This window comes from Heptranchias perlo, chromosome 9, assembly GCF_035084215.1.
Source record: "Heptranchias perlo isolate sHepPer1 chromosome 9, sHepPer1.hap1, whole genome shotgun sequence".
Classification (NCBI taxonomy): domain Eukaryota; kingdom Metazoa; phylum Chordata; class Chondrichthyes; order Hexanchiformes; family Hexanchidae; genus Heptranchias; species Heptranchias perlo.
In genome coordinates, this window is record NC_090333.1 from 18,028,663 (window position 1) to 18,048,017 (window position 19,355).

Sequence of the window (19,355 nt, forward strand, 5' to 3'; positions counted from 1 at the left end):
GTGGAAATGTACATTTAGATCACTAACATTTACTGTCAATCATTTTTGAATATACATCAAAATCAACTACATATGGCAACCAAAAGAAATGGTTATAAGTTTTTTAGAATGTTGGTATTCATTTCACTGCGTTCTTTTTTTAAAAAAATGGCATTAACATTCCATTTCGTAGCTAACCAGTGACTGTTTTCAGCAACTGTTGGGTAAGTTTATAAATCTGTATGTTTCTTTTAAAAAGGTCTGTTTTTGAGTATCATTGAGCAAGCTGATCCATGAGGCACGAGATTATTAATGATCATGCCACGAGACAGGGTTGTTGTAATAACTCTTAAGGTTAAGTCCGGAGAGTTGTTATGTTTTTAGGTTTTTACTCAGATTTTTCTCATGGTCAGTGTCAAAGACAACTCGCATAAGGTAGTCCCTGCGCCTTTCAAAACAGTGTACCTTTTATATCTGGTAATGTAGTGAGCCCAGGCGTCAAAATGGAAACCTGGTTGCTGTATTAAGGTTTCTGAATATATTACAAGCCCTCTCATGATGACCTAGACTTTTGGAAAGTGGTAGAATGAACGATCAGTCGGTTGCTTAGGCTTTAAACTGCAGAACAAATTTATTGAAAATAACAGATGAGCAACAGCGGAGACCACACGGTAATTTGCACTGTTTTAACATAACTTTTAACTTTCCTTCCCTGCTTGAATACAAAATAACAAAATCCGTAAAACTCTACCGATGTTTAATTTGAATCTGTGTCCATGCCATAACTTATATTATGGGATGTCATAGGGGCGAGAGAGGCCATGGACTGTATCTCAATGGCCTCAAAACTAGTGAACTAGGAGTATTATCCCAGGGATGCATCTTTTTGAAATTCAACCAGGAATACAATAAATCCAAATATGTGTCACTCACATTTGGATCAAGCTTTCAAACATCCACAGGAATTAAAACAACAAAGATGTTCGCTGCCCTATGTGTGCACCTCCTCATGAGTCAGCAGATTCAAATGGAGTAGCTTGTCTTCCCAGGGCCAAACTAAATTAGAATTTTGGATGCACTGTGAGACTTTCACTCTTCTCTGGAACAATTATTTTAGTCAACTACTTTCAGAATAAAGCCATATCAAATGGCTTGCCCATTAAAACACATTAATACCACCTATTTCATTACATATTTACATGTTACTGCAGTCATTGGAAGCACATGATGTGGGCCTTACTTATTTTGAAGTTCCATTTGGATCTTCAGAAAATTCTGGGAAAAATAACTAATCTTTATTTTTACAACTGAGGCCAATGTTAAGTCTGCCATAAGCAAAGCCTGATGCTGCAACAATGCATTAGTAAATGGATCGCCTGTATTTTGTCTCTGGACTGGAACACCTTTTGATCAGGGACCAAACTGCTCAGTTTTCAATCCTCGACTTGGTGCTAAAAATGTAATGTTCTTTTAAAAGAGAAAGTAGCAACCTATAATAAAATTGCTGTGTGAATAAACATTAAGGCTTCTGTGATGAAACTGATTTTTTTCTGTTTCAGATTATAAAATTTCAACATTTTATGGATAATTGTTTGACTTTGTGCTCCCAGCTCAGGACTTCACCCACTGTGCATGCATATTGGAAATTCAGGAATATACAATTTTCCAACCATTTAAAGTAACGGTTCAGAAAATTGCGTGCAGCAGCGTGTGAATTTTAGGCCTCACCAAAAATGGCACATCAATTCAAAAGGAATACAGGAATGTTCTGTTTTTAAGTAAGGAGTGAAAGGCCAAATAATTTAAATTAACTACGCCTGTTTTCTGGATAGTTGACCTACCTATCGTATTTATATCCAATCACAAACATTGATTATTTCATGATACTTTAATGTACCCATCTGTTTGATAGCTAAGAGAAACAAAATCGCAGCTTTCCGCAGTGGAGAAACAGTTGGAGGAGAAAACCATTGCTTACTCAACCAAAGCAGTAAAAGCAATTGAACACGAACAAGAACTTGCGGTAAAATTGGAATAATGATTAAATGACAAATAATGAACAATGTTGTTGACTTGGATTTTTGAATAATTTTTGGGCAACAGCGTGAAATGCAGTGACTAGTTCCTACGTAAGATGTTACAACTTTTTAAACATCAAAAAAAAGTCCTGTGAAATCTCTTGTTATTTTATGACAGTACCTTGGCCATAATGCAACAATCCATGAGAATTTTGCTTAAAACGTCTGTACGTTTCTGAATATTTATCATCGTGTTTTGCTGTAATCCAAAAAAATTAATTTTGAGCAATTCCAGCATTCAAACATTGAACTGATTTCCTGTAACATCTTGCTGTTGTGACTTGGAAACGCTGCATTCCATGTAGAACTTGAAGACCCAACATTTAGCAGATCTGTAAGCCAAATGAGTACAGGTGAACTTTTTAAATTTCTGGTGATCACTTAAACCATGTTTTAAAACATTGAAATATACTTTGAATTTTATTGTAAAATTTCAGCAATACATTTCTTTTAGATTTTTTTTGTCAAGGAAGTACTTCACCAATAACACAAACCTTCACAAAAAAACCTGTCAAGTTAGAATTCTAAAATTTCTTGTATTTGCATTGTTCGACAATGTGGAAAATTGCCACGGTATGTCATGTCCACAAAAAGTGGGACAGATCCAACCCAGCCAATTAACACCCTATCAGCCTACTCCCAATCATTAGCAAAGTGATGGGAGGTGTCGTCAACAGTGTAATCAAGCAGCACTTACTCACCAACAACCTGCTCACCGATGCTCAGTTTGGGTTTTGTCGTGTCCCCTTTCCATCATCACCACTGACCAGAAACTCATCTGGACCGATAAATACTGTGGCTACCAGAGCAGGTCAGAGGCCGAGTATCCTGTGGCGAGTGGCTCATCTTCTGACTTCCCCCAAAGCCTATCCACCACCTACAAGGCACAAGTCTGAAGTGTGATGGAATACTCTCCATTTGCCTGGATGGGTGCATCTGCAGCAACACTCAAGAAACTCAATACCATCCAGGACAAAGCAGTACCACTAGCCCAAACATCCTCCCCCTCCACCATGGCTGCAGTGTGTACGATCTACAGGATGCACTGCAGCAACTCACCAAGGCTTCTTCGTCAGCACCTTCCAAACTACAACCTCCATCAGCCAGAAGGACAAGGGCAGCAGGTGCATGGGACCACCATCACCTCCAAGTTCTTCAAGTCACACTTTATCCTGACTTGGGACATATATTGCCGATCCTTCATTGTCGCTGGGTCAAAATCCTGGAACTCGTTACCTAACACCATGCAGACTGCAGTAGTTCAAGAAGAAGGCCCACCCCCACCACCACCACCTTAGGGCAACTAAGGATTGGCAATAAATGCTGGTCTTGTCAGCGATGCCCCCCATCCCGAGAGTAAATTTTAAAAATTGTTCACAAAATATGTGTTCCTGTTTTCTGAATTGAATTTACTGCACTTCAACTGTAAACCAGAACAGCAGTGACAAATATACATTGCTATTTTTTTTAAAAGTTGTGATTACAAGTTGTTTTCTGTGACTGAGCTGGAATAAACACTTTTTAACCCATCGACTTCTGACTGGTCCCGAAACACAGTTATCTCCCTAGGTCAGGCAGTTTAAGTCTTCAGTTCAAATACTAATACATTAAAACACTAAAGTAATAAAGCTACTAGAACATCATGGCTATCTTTATTACAAAGTAAGAAATTACACTTTTTCACGTCATCAGATGTCCCTAATACTTCACTTCCAATGACTAGCTTTTGAAGTGCAGCAACCAATTTGTATCTAGCAAGATCCCACAAACAACAATTGAGATGAGTAACAAGTTAATCTTTTCTATGGTGCTGATTGATGGAGTAATATTGGCCAAGGCACTTGGAAGAACTTTGTCCTCTTCAAATCATGTCACAATATCTTTATTTCTACCTGAACAGGCATCTCAACTGAAAGACAGCACCTCCAACAATGCAGCAGTCCTTTAGTACTGCACTACTTTAATCTAGTTTATGTGCTGAAATCCATAGTCTGGCATGTGACTTAAAGATGAGAGGGCTACCAAGTGAGCCAAGTTTATTACTACATTAAATAACCTATAAAAGCAAACACCCAAACACAATTTTAACTGAAAGTAAAGTTTAAACATTTAATTCTGCTTGCCCTGTTGCCCTTTTCCCCCCCACATTCCCATTTTTTTAGCATTTCATAGTAGGTACGGCACAAGAGGAGGTTATTCAGCCCATCATGCCTGTGCTGGCTCTTTGAAAGAGCTATCCAATTAGTCCCATTCCCCATAGCCTTGCAAATTTTTTCTCTTCAAGTATTTATCCAATTCCCTTTTGAAAGTTACTATTGAATCTGCTTCCACCACCATTTCAGGCAGTGCATTCCAGATCATTACAACTTGCTGCGTAAAAAAGAATGTTTCCTCATGTCGCCTCTAGATCTTTTGCTGATCACCTTAAATCTGTGTCCTCTGGTAACTGACCCTTCTGCCACTGGAAACAGTTTCTCTATATTCACTCTGTCAAAACCATTCATGATTTTGAACACCTCTAACAAATCTCCCCCTAACCTTCTCTGTTCTAAGGAGAACAACCCCAGCTTCTCCAGTCTCTCCACATAACTGAAGTCCCTCGTCCCTAACACTATTCTAGTAAATCTTTTCTGCACCCTCTCTAAGGCCTTGACATCCTTCCTGAAGTGTGGTGCCCAGAATTGAACACAGTACTTCAGCTGAGTTCTAACCAGTGTTTTATAAAGGTGAAGCATCACTTCCTTGCTTTTGTACTCTTTGCCTCTATTTATAAAGCCCAGGATCCCATATGCTTTTTTAACAGCCTTCTCAACAGGTCCTACCACCTTCACAGATTTTTGTGTGTGCACCCCCAGGTCCCTCTGTTCCTGCAGCCACTTTAAAAATTGTACCATTTAGTCTATATTGCCTCGCCTCATTCTTCCTACTAAAATGCATCACTTCACACTTCTCTGCGTTAAGTTTCATCTGCCTTGTGTCTGCCCATTTCACCAGTCTGTCTATGATCTCCTGAAGTCTGTTACTATCCCCCACATTGTTTACTACATTTCTGAGTTTCGGGTCGTCTGCAAACTTTGAAATTATACCCTCTATACCCAAGTCCAGATCATTAATATCTATCGAAAAGAGCAGTGGTCCTAATACTGACCCCTGGGGAATACCACTGTACACTTCCCTCCAGTCTGAAAAACAACCGTTCACCACTACTCTCTGCTTTCCGTCCCCTAGCCAATTTTGTATCCACGCTGCCCCTGTATCTTTTAATCCCATGGCCTTTATTTTTGCTAACAAGTTTATTATGTGGTACTTTATCAAATGCCTTTTGAAAGTCCATATACACAACATCAATCACACTGCCCTCATCAACTCTCTCCATTGCTTCATTAAAGAACTCAATCAAGTTAGTTAAACACGATTTTCCTTTAACAAATCCATGCTGACTTTCATTTATTAGCCCATACTTTTCCAAGTGCCAATTTATTTTGTCCCGGATTATTGTGTCTCAAAGTTTTCCCATCACTGACGTTAGGCCGACTGGGCTGTAATTGCTGGGTTTATCCCTCTTCCCTTTTTTGAACAGGGGTGTAACATTTTTAATCCTCCAGTCCTCCGGCACCATCCCTATATCTAAGGAGGATTGGAAGATTGTGGCCAGAGCCTCCGCAATATCCTATCCAATGTTGCTACTACCTCTTCCTTTACTGCCTTAATGGCAGCATCCTCTTCTCTTGTGAAGACGGATGTGAAGCATTTGTTTAGTGCCTCAGCCATGCCCTTTACCTTCACAAGACTTTTTTGTCCCTAATCGGTCCTATGCTTCCTTTGACTATCTTTTTACTATTTATATAATTACGCTTGGGTTCCCTTTTATGTTAGCCGCTAATCTATTCTCATACTCTCTCTCTTTGCCCCTCTTATTCCCTGTTTTAGATCTCCTCTGTACTTTCTGTATTCAGCCTGGTTCTCCACTGTATTATGAACCTTACATTTGTCATAAGCCTTTTTCTGTTTCATTTTAATCTCTATCTTCAGTTATCCAGCTTTGGATGCCCTTCCTTTCCCCCTCGTAGGGATGTGTCTACTCTGTACCCGAACCAATTCCCCCTTGAAGACCTCCCATTGTTCAATTACTGTTTTGCCTACCAATTTTTGATTCCAATCCACCTGGGTAAGATCCCTTTTTAACTCACTGAAATTTGCCCTCCTCCAGCTAAGCATTTTTACATTTGATTGTTCCTTGTCCTTTTCCATAACTATTCTAAACCTAATGATATTATGCTCACTCTTCCCCAAATGCTCCCCCACAGAAACATGCTCCACCTGCCCCACTTCATTCCCCAGAACTAGATCCAGCACAGTTTCCTTCCTGTTTGGGCTGGAAACACTGTTCCTCCACCCCTTTGCCCTTTACACTGTTACTGTCCCAGTCTATATTGGGATAATTGAAGTCCCCCGTTATCGCTATTCTACAGTTCTTGCATCTTTCTGTAATTTGCCTGCAAACATTCTCCTCTATCTCTTTCCTGTTATTTGGTGGCCTATTGTATACACCCAGTAGCGTAATAGCTCCTCTATTGTTCCTTAGTTCCAACCAAATAGATTCTGTCTTTGACCTCTCAACTACATCATCCCTTTCCAGTGCTATAATATTTTCTTTGATCAATATTGCCCCCCCCCCCCCCCAATCTTTCTTTCCTTCTCTATTTTTCCTGAATACCTTGTAGCCAGGAATATTAAATACCCAATCCTCCCTTTCTTTGAACCAGGTCTCTGTTATTGCCACTATATTATAGTTCCATGTGGCGACTTGAGCCTGCAGCTCATTTGTTCCCTGCCTAATCTAAACTTTTATTTTTTTTAATTTCTTGTTATAAAAAAAAACAAACTTTAAATTCTCATTTACTTTATTTCTTCTCCTACTGACTCTGACTATCCAAATGGGAGTTAATAACTTTTTTAAAAAGGCTTTGGCTAAAAACTGGCACCATTGCATTTTTTACAATTCTAAGTGTAGAACAGTTTTACACCCAAACATTATGGTGAGATCCCTTTACTGGTTTAAAGAACCTAGAAATGCTTATCTGAGTAGGATTATTCTTGGTCAGTTAGTAAGCATACGAATCCTGGTTGGAAAATCTGTGCCCTTCTCTTTACCTCCTCCCTCCAATTCATACCTTTATTCAAAGAATAATGTTATGTTTTTGTATATAAAATGACTTATGGAAGTGCTGGAAAATCTGTTCAATATTATCCACAAGTCAATTTTTTTTATTGCTTTATCCCTTCAAAATGTTAGGAAAAGAATAAAGACATTAACAAATTGGAAAATTTCATTGAAGAGCAACATCAAGAAAATATTGTAGCACGTGAACATATCAAGAAGATTCAAACGGAGCAGTGCAACGAACTGGAGAAACAGATTGAAATTGTAAGATTTTCTGATAGTTACTTCAAGATATGCTGTAGACAATTATCAATGGCATGCTCAGGCAGCTTAGGATTCCTCAAGTTTGCTGGTCTTGATATGTGGGAATTTTAAAAATAAAAATGTGTTCCTTTTTTATTAGGTACTATGGGCTGTACTCATTGAAGGAAATGCTGCTCTTAAAATGTCCACTAGGAGTTGCATGAGAACAGTGATGCAATTTATTTTACATCTACAGGCCATGATTTTTCTGATTTTTTTTTTCATTTCAAAGGGGCTGATACTCATTTGCAGTCCATATCTGTACATTTCTTTTTTTCTTGGCAAGTTACTCTTTTATGTAAATCTGATTGCAACAACCAGGATCGTTGCCTGTGCAGGCAAGCAAAAAAAATTGTAGAGCAGTAGAAAAATTATATAAAAATTTATGGTACTTGGAGTTTTCTTAAAACATTAGCAAGTTTAGTTAAACAGAAGAAAAATGTTAGTTCTTCTACTTTAGAAAAACTGAACCCTTGAAGCTGCTGTTGCTGTCATACAAAAAATTCCGTGAATTGCTGGTAATTGAGACAGCAGTTGTCCGTGTCACTGTCACTTTCATCAATAGACTAGAATTTTCAGGTTGGTTTCTTTCGGTAGACAAGGGTTCTGCTTTGCAAAACCACTGCAGACGACTGCTGTGCGTGCATTAGCAATCTACTGGTGTACCATCCCATTACTGCCTGTCTAATGTGGCCTGTACAAATAAATACATGGTCATATTTGCTTATCCATTTTCCCAAAACTGCTTTTAAAGGTATTGTTGATAGAAGTGTGTAAATGCTGAAATTTCTTCATGAGTGCACCAGGAATTCATAGCCACATATATTTTCTGACATTTTGAGCCTGCTTTTGCAGTGCCCAGTTTGTAGGCTGATACAGAATCCATTGGCTTTAGCTTTACTTCATTGCTGAGATAACACATTTTTGTATTGTACATCATAGTGGTTCCAATTTATTTCATTCCTGTGCAGGCAACAGTGCAGTTAGGCAGGATATCAAATGTCGGTGAAACTTTGTCCATGTTCCAATTTCTGACAGAACTGTTTGTCTCATGAACTTGTAGTGCCAGATAGGACCACCATTGAAAGCTTCATAGTTCAACTCTTTTGCTATAGTTGTTGCCTTTATCCATAGTGTGGATACAGAACAGTCATTTTCACACCATGCCGAAACCCAAGCTTCAAGTTTTCTTTCTAGTCTTGGCTATTTGCAGTAATCAGCGCAATTATCTTTCTTCCTTTTAGGCTGGTTTTATCTTGTACTTTTATATTGGCAAAGTTCTCATCTGATTGAAATGGCCTGCCATTCTATTCCCATTTCCTGACCAGCACAAAAACTTCAAGCTTTACCTCAGCAGTGTAACTCTGACATCTTTCTTTCGTGAATCCATTAAACTGTAATTTATTGATTCTTTTCTGCAATTTACTGTATTTTCTGTGAGATAATGGTTAGCTATACGGTGTACTGCTTACCTTTCTTATTGAAATTAAATTAATGAACGTGTGCAGCCTGTGACCATAAAAATATGGTAGCTGACTTTAATATGTTTCTATTACAACTTGTTTTTCAAATTTTTAACGGTCCTATAGAATGCATTGCCAAGCTTGTTCTGTATTGCATTTGTCCAGCAAGAAAGAAGATCTGCATGTTCATACTTTGCTCCCTTGCAGGTTAACAATCTCTCTTAAAATTGTTGGAGTTGAAATTTAGAAAATGGACCACCTTCGAACCTTTTGTTCTGGACTGTGTTTATTCTGTGTCTGGCATGAAGCCCATGCACTACTCCATCCTCTTCCTCCTTGTCCTCTTCCATTCTCAATCCTCTTGAAACATCTTTTCTCCAGAGTCTACCTATGTGGTGGTGCTGTCTTATTGTTCCATTCCAACTTGTTGCACCAAAAATACTACATCACCTCAAACACCTTGTAAATGATTTAAATTTTTTCTGTAATAAACACTCTTAAGAGATGCAAACATATGAAAAAGACCAGCTGGCCCATCAAGCCTGTCATGTCCCAACATGGTGCAACCTACACACTCCATTAAAACCATCTCATTCCCCCCCCACCTCCCCTCCTTTCCTGCAATCATGCAATGTCCTGGGAGAGGGAAAAAAAGACCAATTTGGGGGAAAAAATCTTTGGGGAATTCCTCTCTGACCCTTCGGGCAATCCAGCAAGTTCGTGGAGAACATGCTAACTCATACCACTACCCCTGTTAACCCACCTACCTTCTATAACTTGAGACGTTTTCAAATCGCAGGAACTACTTCAGCTCCCTTTTGAATGCTTCAGACAAATCTAAACTCGCTGCATGTGCTGAATACCTACTGCAGAGATTGACAATTCTCTGCAAAAAGAAGTACGTCCTGGCATCTAACCTGACTCTGCTTTTGTAAGTTATACTGATGTCCCCTACTCTACCCCTGCCTATCTAGCTGAAGTAACCTGTCCACTTGGACAGAATCTAATCCCTTCATAATGTTAAAGATGTCAGTCATATTCCCTCGAATTCTCTGCTTTTTCAAAATAAAAAGTCCAAGTTAGCTAAGTCTATCCTGATAACTAAGGGCCATTAAACTAGGTACCAATCGAGTGGCCTTGCCCTGCACGTTTTTCCAGGGCCTCCATATTCTATTCTAAGATATATAATGTAGCATTCTCAATATAAATTTAGTAGCAGTTTCTTTAAATTGAAAAGTGGTTTCAAGATTCATTTTGACCTTGTTGCATTTCCTACATTACAGTAGTGACTACACCTCAAAAGTACTTGATTATAAAGTGCTTTGGGAGGTCCTGAAGTCGCGAAAGGTGCTAAATAAATGCAAGTCTGTCTTTTTTCTTTTTTGTTAAGCTTAAAGGTCAACTAGAAGAGAAGCAGCTACAGATGAAAAAACAAAAGCAAACAATATCAACTTTTCAGGAAGAGATCTATGCCAAGCAAAACAGAATTGAGTCATTGGAATTACTACTTGAGGAAGTCAGACAGGCAAGCTTAAAAAAAATGTAGAATTCTTATTTTAACTGTTGCAATTCATTGGGGATTGCACAAATATTAACTTTATAAAAAGATTTAGCATATGTCTATGTTTTTAATGCACTTAAATTATAGTGGTATGAATTATGTCCTGCTTAATTGCTGGTAAGTCTGAAATAGCAGCTTCTATTTGAAGTGAGACTTTACTCACAGGCATTTGTTGTTAAAGTTCTAGATTATGCCGTGCGTTTTTCGAATTGCCTTTTAATGTACATCTGTGGTAGGATTTCTTTTGCAGAAGCCCTTTGAAAACCAACTCCACATATGCACTGAAGTGTAACAACCCTATCAGCAAGTCCAGTGCCAAAAAGTTACATAACTGTAAAAGCTGATGCCCGTACAAACCTTGCATACTAAAATCCTTATATCAGGAAATTCTCTACAGTGCTACCCTGGTTTTATGAACATACAAAAACGTCAGACAGGAAAAGACCAACTGGCCCATCTGCCTGTCCATACAGTTGTCATGCCTTAGAAAAATGGAAATAGAGGAACAGGAGTAGGCCATTTTGCCCCTCGAGCCTGTTCCGCTATTCAATTAGATCATGACTGATCTGTACCTCTACTCTATGCCTTAATCCATATCCCCTGATACCCATACCCATCAAAAATCTATCAATGTCAATCTTGAAAATTTCAGTTGACTCAGCATCCACAGACTTTTGGGGAGCAAGTTCCAGATTTTCATTACTCTTTGTGTGAAAAAATGCTTCCTGATTTCACTCCTACATGGCATAACACTCGTTTTAAGATTATGACCTCTTGTTCTGGATTCCCCCACCAGAGGAAATAGTTCCTCTGCATCTACCCTATCAAATCCCTTGATTAGATCACCCCTCAAACTTCTAAACTCAAGAAACAAAATATGGAAAATTCCTCTCCGATCCCTTTGGCGATCGAAACTAGTCCAGAAGACCACATTGATCATGGTATTTTTTGGTACCTCCCTCTTGTATGATGCAATTTATGCCCCAGCCAGGAACTGGTCCAGATCTCTCTTGAAGGTTTACAGTGAATCAGCACTTGCCGCACAAGCCGGCAACTTGTTCCATAGGCCTACTATTCTCTGGGAAAAGAATCATCATCTAATGTATTTTTTTCCCTTGTGTAATTTATATGCATGACCCCTGCTCCTCCCCAACCTATCTAATTGAAATAATTTATCAGCATGCACACAACCTAGTCCTTTCATTATTCTATACTCCTCAATCAAATCACCCCTAAGTCTACGCTTCTCTAAAGTATGTGGACCCAGCTCTCTAAACCAAAGATGTTTTAAACTGGGAATCATTCTTGTGGTCCTCCTCTGAACCTTTTCCAAAGTCTCAATGTTACCCACCATATGAGGGGAAACAAAACTGGGTGAAGTATTCTAAATGAGGCCTAACCAAGGTGTTATAGAAGGACAAAATGGTATGTTTTGCTTTGCAATGGATAATACTGTGAATGCAGCCTAGTACCTTATTTGCTTTAGCTATGATGTGGAGATGCCGGTGATGGACTGGGGTTGACAATTGTAAACAATTTTACAACACCAAGTTATAGTCCAGCAATTTTATTTTAAATTCACAAGCTTTCGGAGATTTTCTCCTTCCTCAGGCAAATGTTTCAAGATCTCCTTGAAGCCTACGCATTTATACATATTGAACAATAAAACATGGTGTTTACAGACTGCCCCTGCAACTGCCCGTTGCCAAGGCAATCACCGTGTTCAGACAGAGAGGTGTTACCTGCAGAACCTCCGAATATACATTCAACAAAAAAACAAACAGGGAAAAAAACAGAGAAAAAAAAAACACAGAGAGAGGCAGAAACATCCGGAAGGCAGAGAGAGCCAGCAAATGACCCATTATATTAAAAACAGATAACATTTGTTCGCTGGTGGGGTAACGTGTAGCGTGACATGAACCCAAGATCCCGGTTGAGGCCGTCCTCATGGGTGCGGAACTTGGCTATCAATTTCTGCTCGACAATTTTGCGTTGTCGTGTGTCTCGAAGGCCGCCTTGGAGTACGCTTACCCGAAGGTCGGTGGATGAATGTCCATGACTGCTGAAGTGTTCCCCGACTGGGAGGGAACCCTCCTGTTTGGCGATTGTTGCGCGGTGTCCGTTCATCCGTTGTCGCAGCGTCTGCATGGTCTCGCCAATGTACCATGCTCTGGGGCATCCTTTCCTGCAACGTATGAGGTAGACAACGTTGGCTGAGTCACAGGAGTATGAACCATGCACCTGGTGGGTGGTGTCATCTCGTGTGATGGTGGTATCTGTGTCGATGATCTGGCATGTCTTGCAGAGGTTACCGTGGCAGGGTTGTGTGGCGTCGTGGACGCTGTTCTCTTGAAAGCTACAACTCATCCGCTTCATCCTGGATCACAATGTCTTCACCTTCGATAACCAGTTCTTTACCCAAACACACGGAACAGCCATGGGGACCAAATTCGCACCCCAATACGCCAACATTTTCATGCACAAGTTCGAGCAGGACTTCTTCACTGCACAAGACCTCCAACCAACACTATACACCAGATACATCGACGACATTTTCTTTCTATGGACCCACGGCAAGGAATCACTAAAGAGACTACACGATAACATCAACAAGTTCCATCCCACCATCAAGCTCACCATGGACTACTCCTCAGAATCAGTTTCTTTCTTGGACACACGAATCTCCATCAAAGACGGGCACCTCAGCACCTCACTCTACCGCAAGCCCACGGACAACCTCACGATGCTCCACTTTTCCAGCTTCCACCCTAACCACGTCAAAGAGGCCATCCCCTATGGACAGGCCCTGCGAATACACAGGGTCTGCTCAGACGAGGAGGAACGCGATGGACACCTACAGACGCTGAAAGACGCCCTAGTAAGAACGGGATATGACGCTCGACTCATCGATCGACAGTTCCGACGGGCCACAGCAAAAAATCGCATAGACCTCCTCAGGAGACTAACACGGGACGCAACCAACAGAGTACCCTTTGTCGTCCAGTACTTCCCCGGAGCGGAGAAACTACGCCATGTTCTCCGCAGCCTTCAACATGTCATCAATGAGGACAAACACCTCGCTATGGCCATCCCCACACCTCCACTACTCGCCTTTAAACAGCCACCCAACCTCAAACAGACCATCGTTCGCAGCAAACTACCTAGCTTTCAAGAGAACAGCGTCCACGACGCCACACAACCCTGCCACGGTAACCTCTGCAAGACATGCCAGATCATCGACACAGATACCACCATCATACGAGATGACACCACCCACCAGGTGCATGGTTCATACTCCTGTGACTCAGCCAACGTTGTCTACCTCATACGTTGCAGGAAAGGATGCCCCAGAGCATGGTACATTGGCGAGACCATGCAGACGCTGCGACAACGGATGAACGGACACCGCGCAACAATCGCCAAACAGGAGGGTTCCCTCCCAGTCGGGGAACACTTCAGCAGTCATGGACATTCATCCACCGACCTTCGGGTAAGCGTACTCCAAGGCGGCCTTCGAGACACACGACAACGCAAAATTGTCGAGCAGAAATTGATAGCCAAGTTCCGCACCCATGAGGACGGCCTCAACCGGGATCTTGGGTTCATGTCACGCTACACGTTACCCCACCAGCGAACAAATGTTATCTGTTTTTAATATAATGGGTCATTTGCTGGCTCTCTCTGCCTTCCGGATGTTTCTGCCTCTCTCTGTGTTTTTTTTTTCTCTGTTTTTTTCCCTGTTTGTTTTTTTGTTGAATGTATATTCGGAGGTTCTGCAGGTAACACCTCTCTGTCTGAACACGGTGATTGCCTTGGCAACGGGCAGTTGCAGGGGCAGTCTGTAAACACCATGTTTTATTGTTCAATATGTATAAATGCGTAGGCTTCAAGGAGATCTTGAAACATTTGCCTGAGGAAGGAGAAAATCTCCGAAAGCTTGTGAATTTAAAATAAAATTGCTGGACTATAACTTGGTGTTGTAAAATTGTTTACAATTGCTTTAGCTATAGCTTCACAGCATTGGTCGTCAACCTTTACAGAGTTATGAACTATGATACCAAGATCTTTTTCTTTCACCACAAGCTTCAGTTCTGTTCCTTGTCAGGTAGAAGTGTGTTTAGCATTGGTCCTGCCCACGTGCATAACACTATTCTTGTCCAAATTAAATGCCATTTGCCACAAGGGGGCCCATTCCACCACTACATTGAGATCTATTTGCAGTTGTTTAGTGTCCTCCACAGTCCTAACACCTGCATAAATCTTTGTATCAGCCACAAACTTGGGAATCATTCCCATCAATTAGCAGTCAATCCTACTGGATGTTGCCTCATTTGAGTGATGATGTGGAGATGCCGGTGATGGACTGGGGTGGACAAATGAACGGAGTCGTACAACACCAGGTTATAGTCCAACAGCTTTATTTGAAATCACAAGCTTTCGGAGCTTTGCTCCTTAGTCAGGTGAGTCACCTGACGAAGGAGCAAAGCTCCGAAAGCTTGTGATTTCAAATAAAGCTGTTGGACTATAACCTGGTGTTGTACGACTCCGTTCATTTGAGTGTGAAGCAGCAATTGTGCCAAACTACTTCAAGGGATCAGATTACAGACATCTGATAACTGCAAACCATTACAAGGGTATAAAACCTAATGGAAGCCATGGGGAAGGAGAACTTTTGCAATATCTTGATTTGGTGGCTAATTCAGCTAAGGAGCAAACCAGCCGACTTATGATTTGCTCAGTCTTGTAGTACAGAAATGTGAATGAATCTATTCCCAGCAGAAATGTAGAGAAGTAGCTGTTAACATTTCTGGAACAAAGACATCCTGGACATTTGTCGTGTATGTGGTGAGCTGTTAATTGGGTCAATAACTTCTATCGAGAATGTAAACATCAGGCCAAGACAAATGAATGGCTGCAGCTACTTGATGGCTCAGCTGGTTAACTTGTAAGTAGCCAAGCAATATAGGTCAGGAAGGCTTCAGATTTGACCACCGCTGAGTTAGCTGATCTTAGTTGGAGCAGTGTTATGTGTACTATGGTTTCCCTCAGCACCACTGAGGGAGGGAAAAACTGGCCAGAGGTCCCATTGCTGTCCTGTGTGTGTGTGTGTGTGTGTGAAGATGGGATTGAGCTCAACAATGCTGCCTTCCACGTCAGAATATTCTGCAGCCACATGTTGTCTAGGCTCATGCAAAAAGAATGGCCACTTAGCCATGGAGGATTACTGCTTGTGTGGAAGAAATTGTTGAAGGTAGGAGGGAGAAAGAGGGGGAGAAAATAAGCACGTTTGAAGACAATAGTAGTGATTTTTTTTAATGAAGACTGAATAATTTCCCACCTGCATGATGAACAGCATCTGAATTTCTGCAATCTGTTGTAGGCGTAGATAGTTAATAGTTGGCATATTTTCAGTTGAGAAGACTAAATCACAAACTCTTCTGATAGGTTGACCATAAAGTTCCATTTATAGTATGTTATCGACCTCTAAAGATGCCAAGTTCTCTTCAGTCACAAGTATTCAAGCTTGTTGGTTTGGTAATTGCATCTTAACAATATGGGATTAAGAAATTGTGAACATGATTGGAAAAGCTGGTAGAAGAATGAGAATTCTAAAGAGAGCTCTATTTGTCTCTATAATGTGATGCAAAGCCTATATCTGCTCAGTGATCAAAGGTAGTTCTGTTTGGCAGATTGATGAATCTCTTCTCTCTGAACTCCCCAAAGCCCATAGACCAAAAACCATGCAGACTAGTGTGCTGGATGAGTTCATTCCTCTTGACTGATGTAGCTGGACTGTCAGTCTGTAAGATTAGGATTGGAACAGCATGAGTTAGCATAATTTATGCCAGATTTATGTTTTCCATGTTTCTTCTGGCTCTGCAGAAAAAATTTACTGCTAAGGTTACATCCACATCAAAGGAGTGCAGAGGGAGATGCTGGTGCTGATAGTGTCTTCTGAAATCCTCCAATATATGACTTTACCAGTCAATAGTTCTCTTTCTCTCTTCTCTCTCTCTCTCTCGTCACTTTTTTGCCCTCCATTAGTTGGCATTAAAATGTAACACAAATCTTAGTTGCTTTCACTAAAATGTGCAAAAGTTCAAAAAGAAATTTCTATTAGCAACAGAACTAAATGTTTGTGAACGTATATCCAGTACATGATTATTTTACTTGTTTGTCATATAATGACTATAACTCGTGTCCTTTATATGCAATGTTAAAAGATCTGTAAGATCGGCATTATCTGTTCCATGCCACCATAGTTTTTAACACATTTTATTTATATTTATAGGAGGCAAAGAAACAAAATGAAAGAAGTGATGCTGCATTAAAAGCCTTGCAGACTCAAGCAGGAGAAGGAACTTCCAAAGTCTGTAAACTTTAGCCTATAATCTTAATTTAACATCTCTATTTTATAGTTGATAAATGCATCATTCTATATATAAAAAAGAAGCATATATTAAGTAACTTCAAATTGGGTGACCATTTTATGAAATTTATAAGATTCAAAGCTTCAGTGAGGTTTAATAGCAGGTTTTCAAATATTTTACATTTTCACTGTTTCATTTAACAAAAACAGGTTAAAGAATTGGAAACTGCATTGGTGATTTGCAAGGAGGAGCTGAAAATGCAGCTGCAACAAATTGAAGATAACCGGGAACAGCGAGAGAAACAGATGAGAAAGAAGTCTGAAGAGGTAAATTAAACTGACGTTACCTACTGTTGTCTAAATTAAACATTCTTTTTGCCAGACTTAGCTTCTGTTTAAAGTCACTTCAACTCTAGAATATGTAGGGGTGTGTGTGTGTGTGTGTGTATTTATTTTCAGAGCAAAACTGGTTATTGTTTTTCTTCAGCTTGTTGAAAATGTGAAAAGTGTATTTGATTAAACATTAGATTCTGATTGGCAGACTAAATGCCAAGTTTAAATATTGTTTTCTTTTCCTGTTATTTTTCTGGGTTGTTGCAAGTGAGTCATTGCACCAAATGGTAATTGTACAAAATAATGGGCACAGTTTTCCCTAGAGCCTACTCATAATTTATGTACTTGTGTATAGTGTAGCATTTAAGAACAGGGACGATGCTGGCCACTTCTATTGTCCACCATTTATCTGATCAGATCTACTTTGTAAAAGGGCTTCTCTTGCCTTTCATCTGCTATACCCGTCTGGTGTCTTGGCCAGAAGATAATTTACAGATTCCTTCCACAGGTCAAAAAAAATTGGTTAAGGTGGAAACTAACATGCAGGATTTTGTGAAGGAGTTTTTTTCAACAAATGCAAGCATTGGTTGGAAAGATGGGTGGAAGAGGAAAATTGTTTGATTGTTTGTAAATGACTACAAGTTGTGTGCCTTATTATCTCTTCTGATTGCTTCATTCTCTTCAGAGATTATAGTCAATGGAACAAAGTCACCAAGTATAGCCATAAATAATCTGGATTTGGAGTTGAGGGAACAGTGTCAAAATTGACTGGCATCAAATGGGGGAGGTATGGCAAATTACAATTGGGAAGACAGGCTAGCAGGTTGGGCAGATAGGTAGAAAAATGTGAGGTAATACATTCTGGAAGTAAAATTAGGGAAAGGAAATACTCCTTAAATGGTGATATTTTACACTGAGTACCAGAGCTTTGGGGTGCAGATGCAAAGGCCATTAAAGATGGCGGTGCAAGTAGATAAAGGCATCCTTGCATTTAGAGGCATAGAATTCAAGTTGTACAAGATCTTAGGCTATAGTTGGAGTACTATGTACATTTTGGGCAACCCATTATTGAAAGGATGGAAAAGCAATGGAAAAGGTTGTACTAGGAACTTACCAGGAATGAGGGTTACAATTACAAAAAAAAGACGTGAGATGTTGGGGCTTTTAATTTTTTACTGGAGCTCAGAAGGACGAGTGGTCACCTGATTAGAGGTCCTCTGGATTATAAAGGGTCACATAATTAAGATAAATAATAGATTCTTTTCATTGGTTGGCAAGGTGGTAATGAGAGGACACAAATTTAGGGTAATCATCAAAAAGAATTAAGGTTGAGGTTATCAAAAAATTTCTTTACACTGCGGAGTTTAGAATGTGGAATTCTCTGCTACAGGCCGTTGTTGAAGCAAATTTAAAACTAGAGAATTAGAAGATGAATATTGGCCCAGAATTTGCTGCCAAAATAGCGGTGAGGCTAATGGCGCTCACTGTTATTTATGTGCAAATCGTTCAGTAACTTCAGGCGAGGGCAGATGAGCGGTTAAATGCGAAAATCCAAAAGTTGCTGTCTGAGATGCGTCGCTCCACCGTTAGCTTCGCGAAGACAGCATCTCGCTGTCTGCCTCACCATCAAAATGCATTGAATGGTGTGAAGTTGCTGTATTTGCACGGTAGATATAAACTAAACTCGCCACAGAAAGTTAAGTCAAGTCATTTCAGGTCTAAGTACCCTTTTAACGACATGATAAGTGTTAATTACTGCCAGTCAACCCCTCCGGCACTGAAAATGAACTATTACACGTGTTGAGTCTCATTCCTTCAGGCATTGTTGAAGTACTTAAAAAATTTTTTAAATTAAAACATTTTTTACTTTTCCTTTCTGTCCCTTTTTTCTCTCTCTCTCTCTCTGTCTTAATCCAATCTTTCTTTCCCTCTCTTTATTTCTCTTTCTGTTGAATTCACCCATTCGAATTTGCACTTCCTTCTTAGTCCTTGCACAATCCTTCAATCTGATTGGTTAAGGAGATACTCATTGCTTGCCCTGTTCACACAGATTCCAGATGTCCTGTAGGGGACTCCGCATCGTTTCCTTCTCGCGCTTCCAGCA

The 19,355-nt window shown here is 40.1% G+C and overlaps 1 protein-coding gene across 6 annotated transcripts in view; it reads left to right on the forward strand.

Annotated features, from left to right (window-relative positions):
* Window positions 1-19,355, forward strand: part of ccdc18 (coiled-coil domain containing 18) — a 104,447-nt gene that overhangs the window by 37,318 nt on the left and 47,774 nt on the right. For all 6 annotated transcript variants that reach the window (XR_010963829.1, XR_010963830.1, XM_067989933.1 and 3 more), the window contains 5 exons: window positions 1,892-2,002; window positions 7,354-7,485; window positions 10,378-10,512; window positions 16,841-16,918; window positions 17,129-17,245. Coding sequence is in view for 4 of the 6 variants with exons in the window: in XM_067989933.1 (XP_067846034.1) it covers window positions 1,892-2,002; window positions 7,354-7,485; window positions 10,378-10,512; window positions 16,841-16,918; window positions 17,129-17,245 (573 nt within the window). In the remaining 2 variants the exon portion in view is untranslated. The remainder of the gene's footprint in view (window positions 1-1,891; window positions 2,003-7,353; window positions 7,486-10,377; window positions 10,513-16,840; window positions 16,919-17,128; window positions 17,246-19,355) is intronic.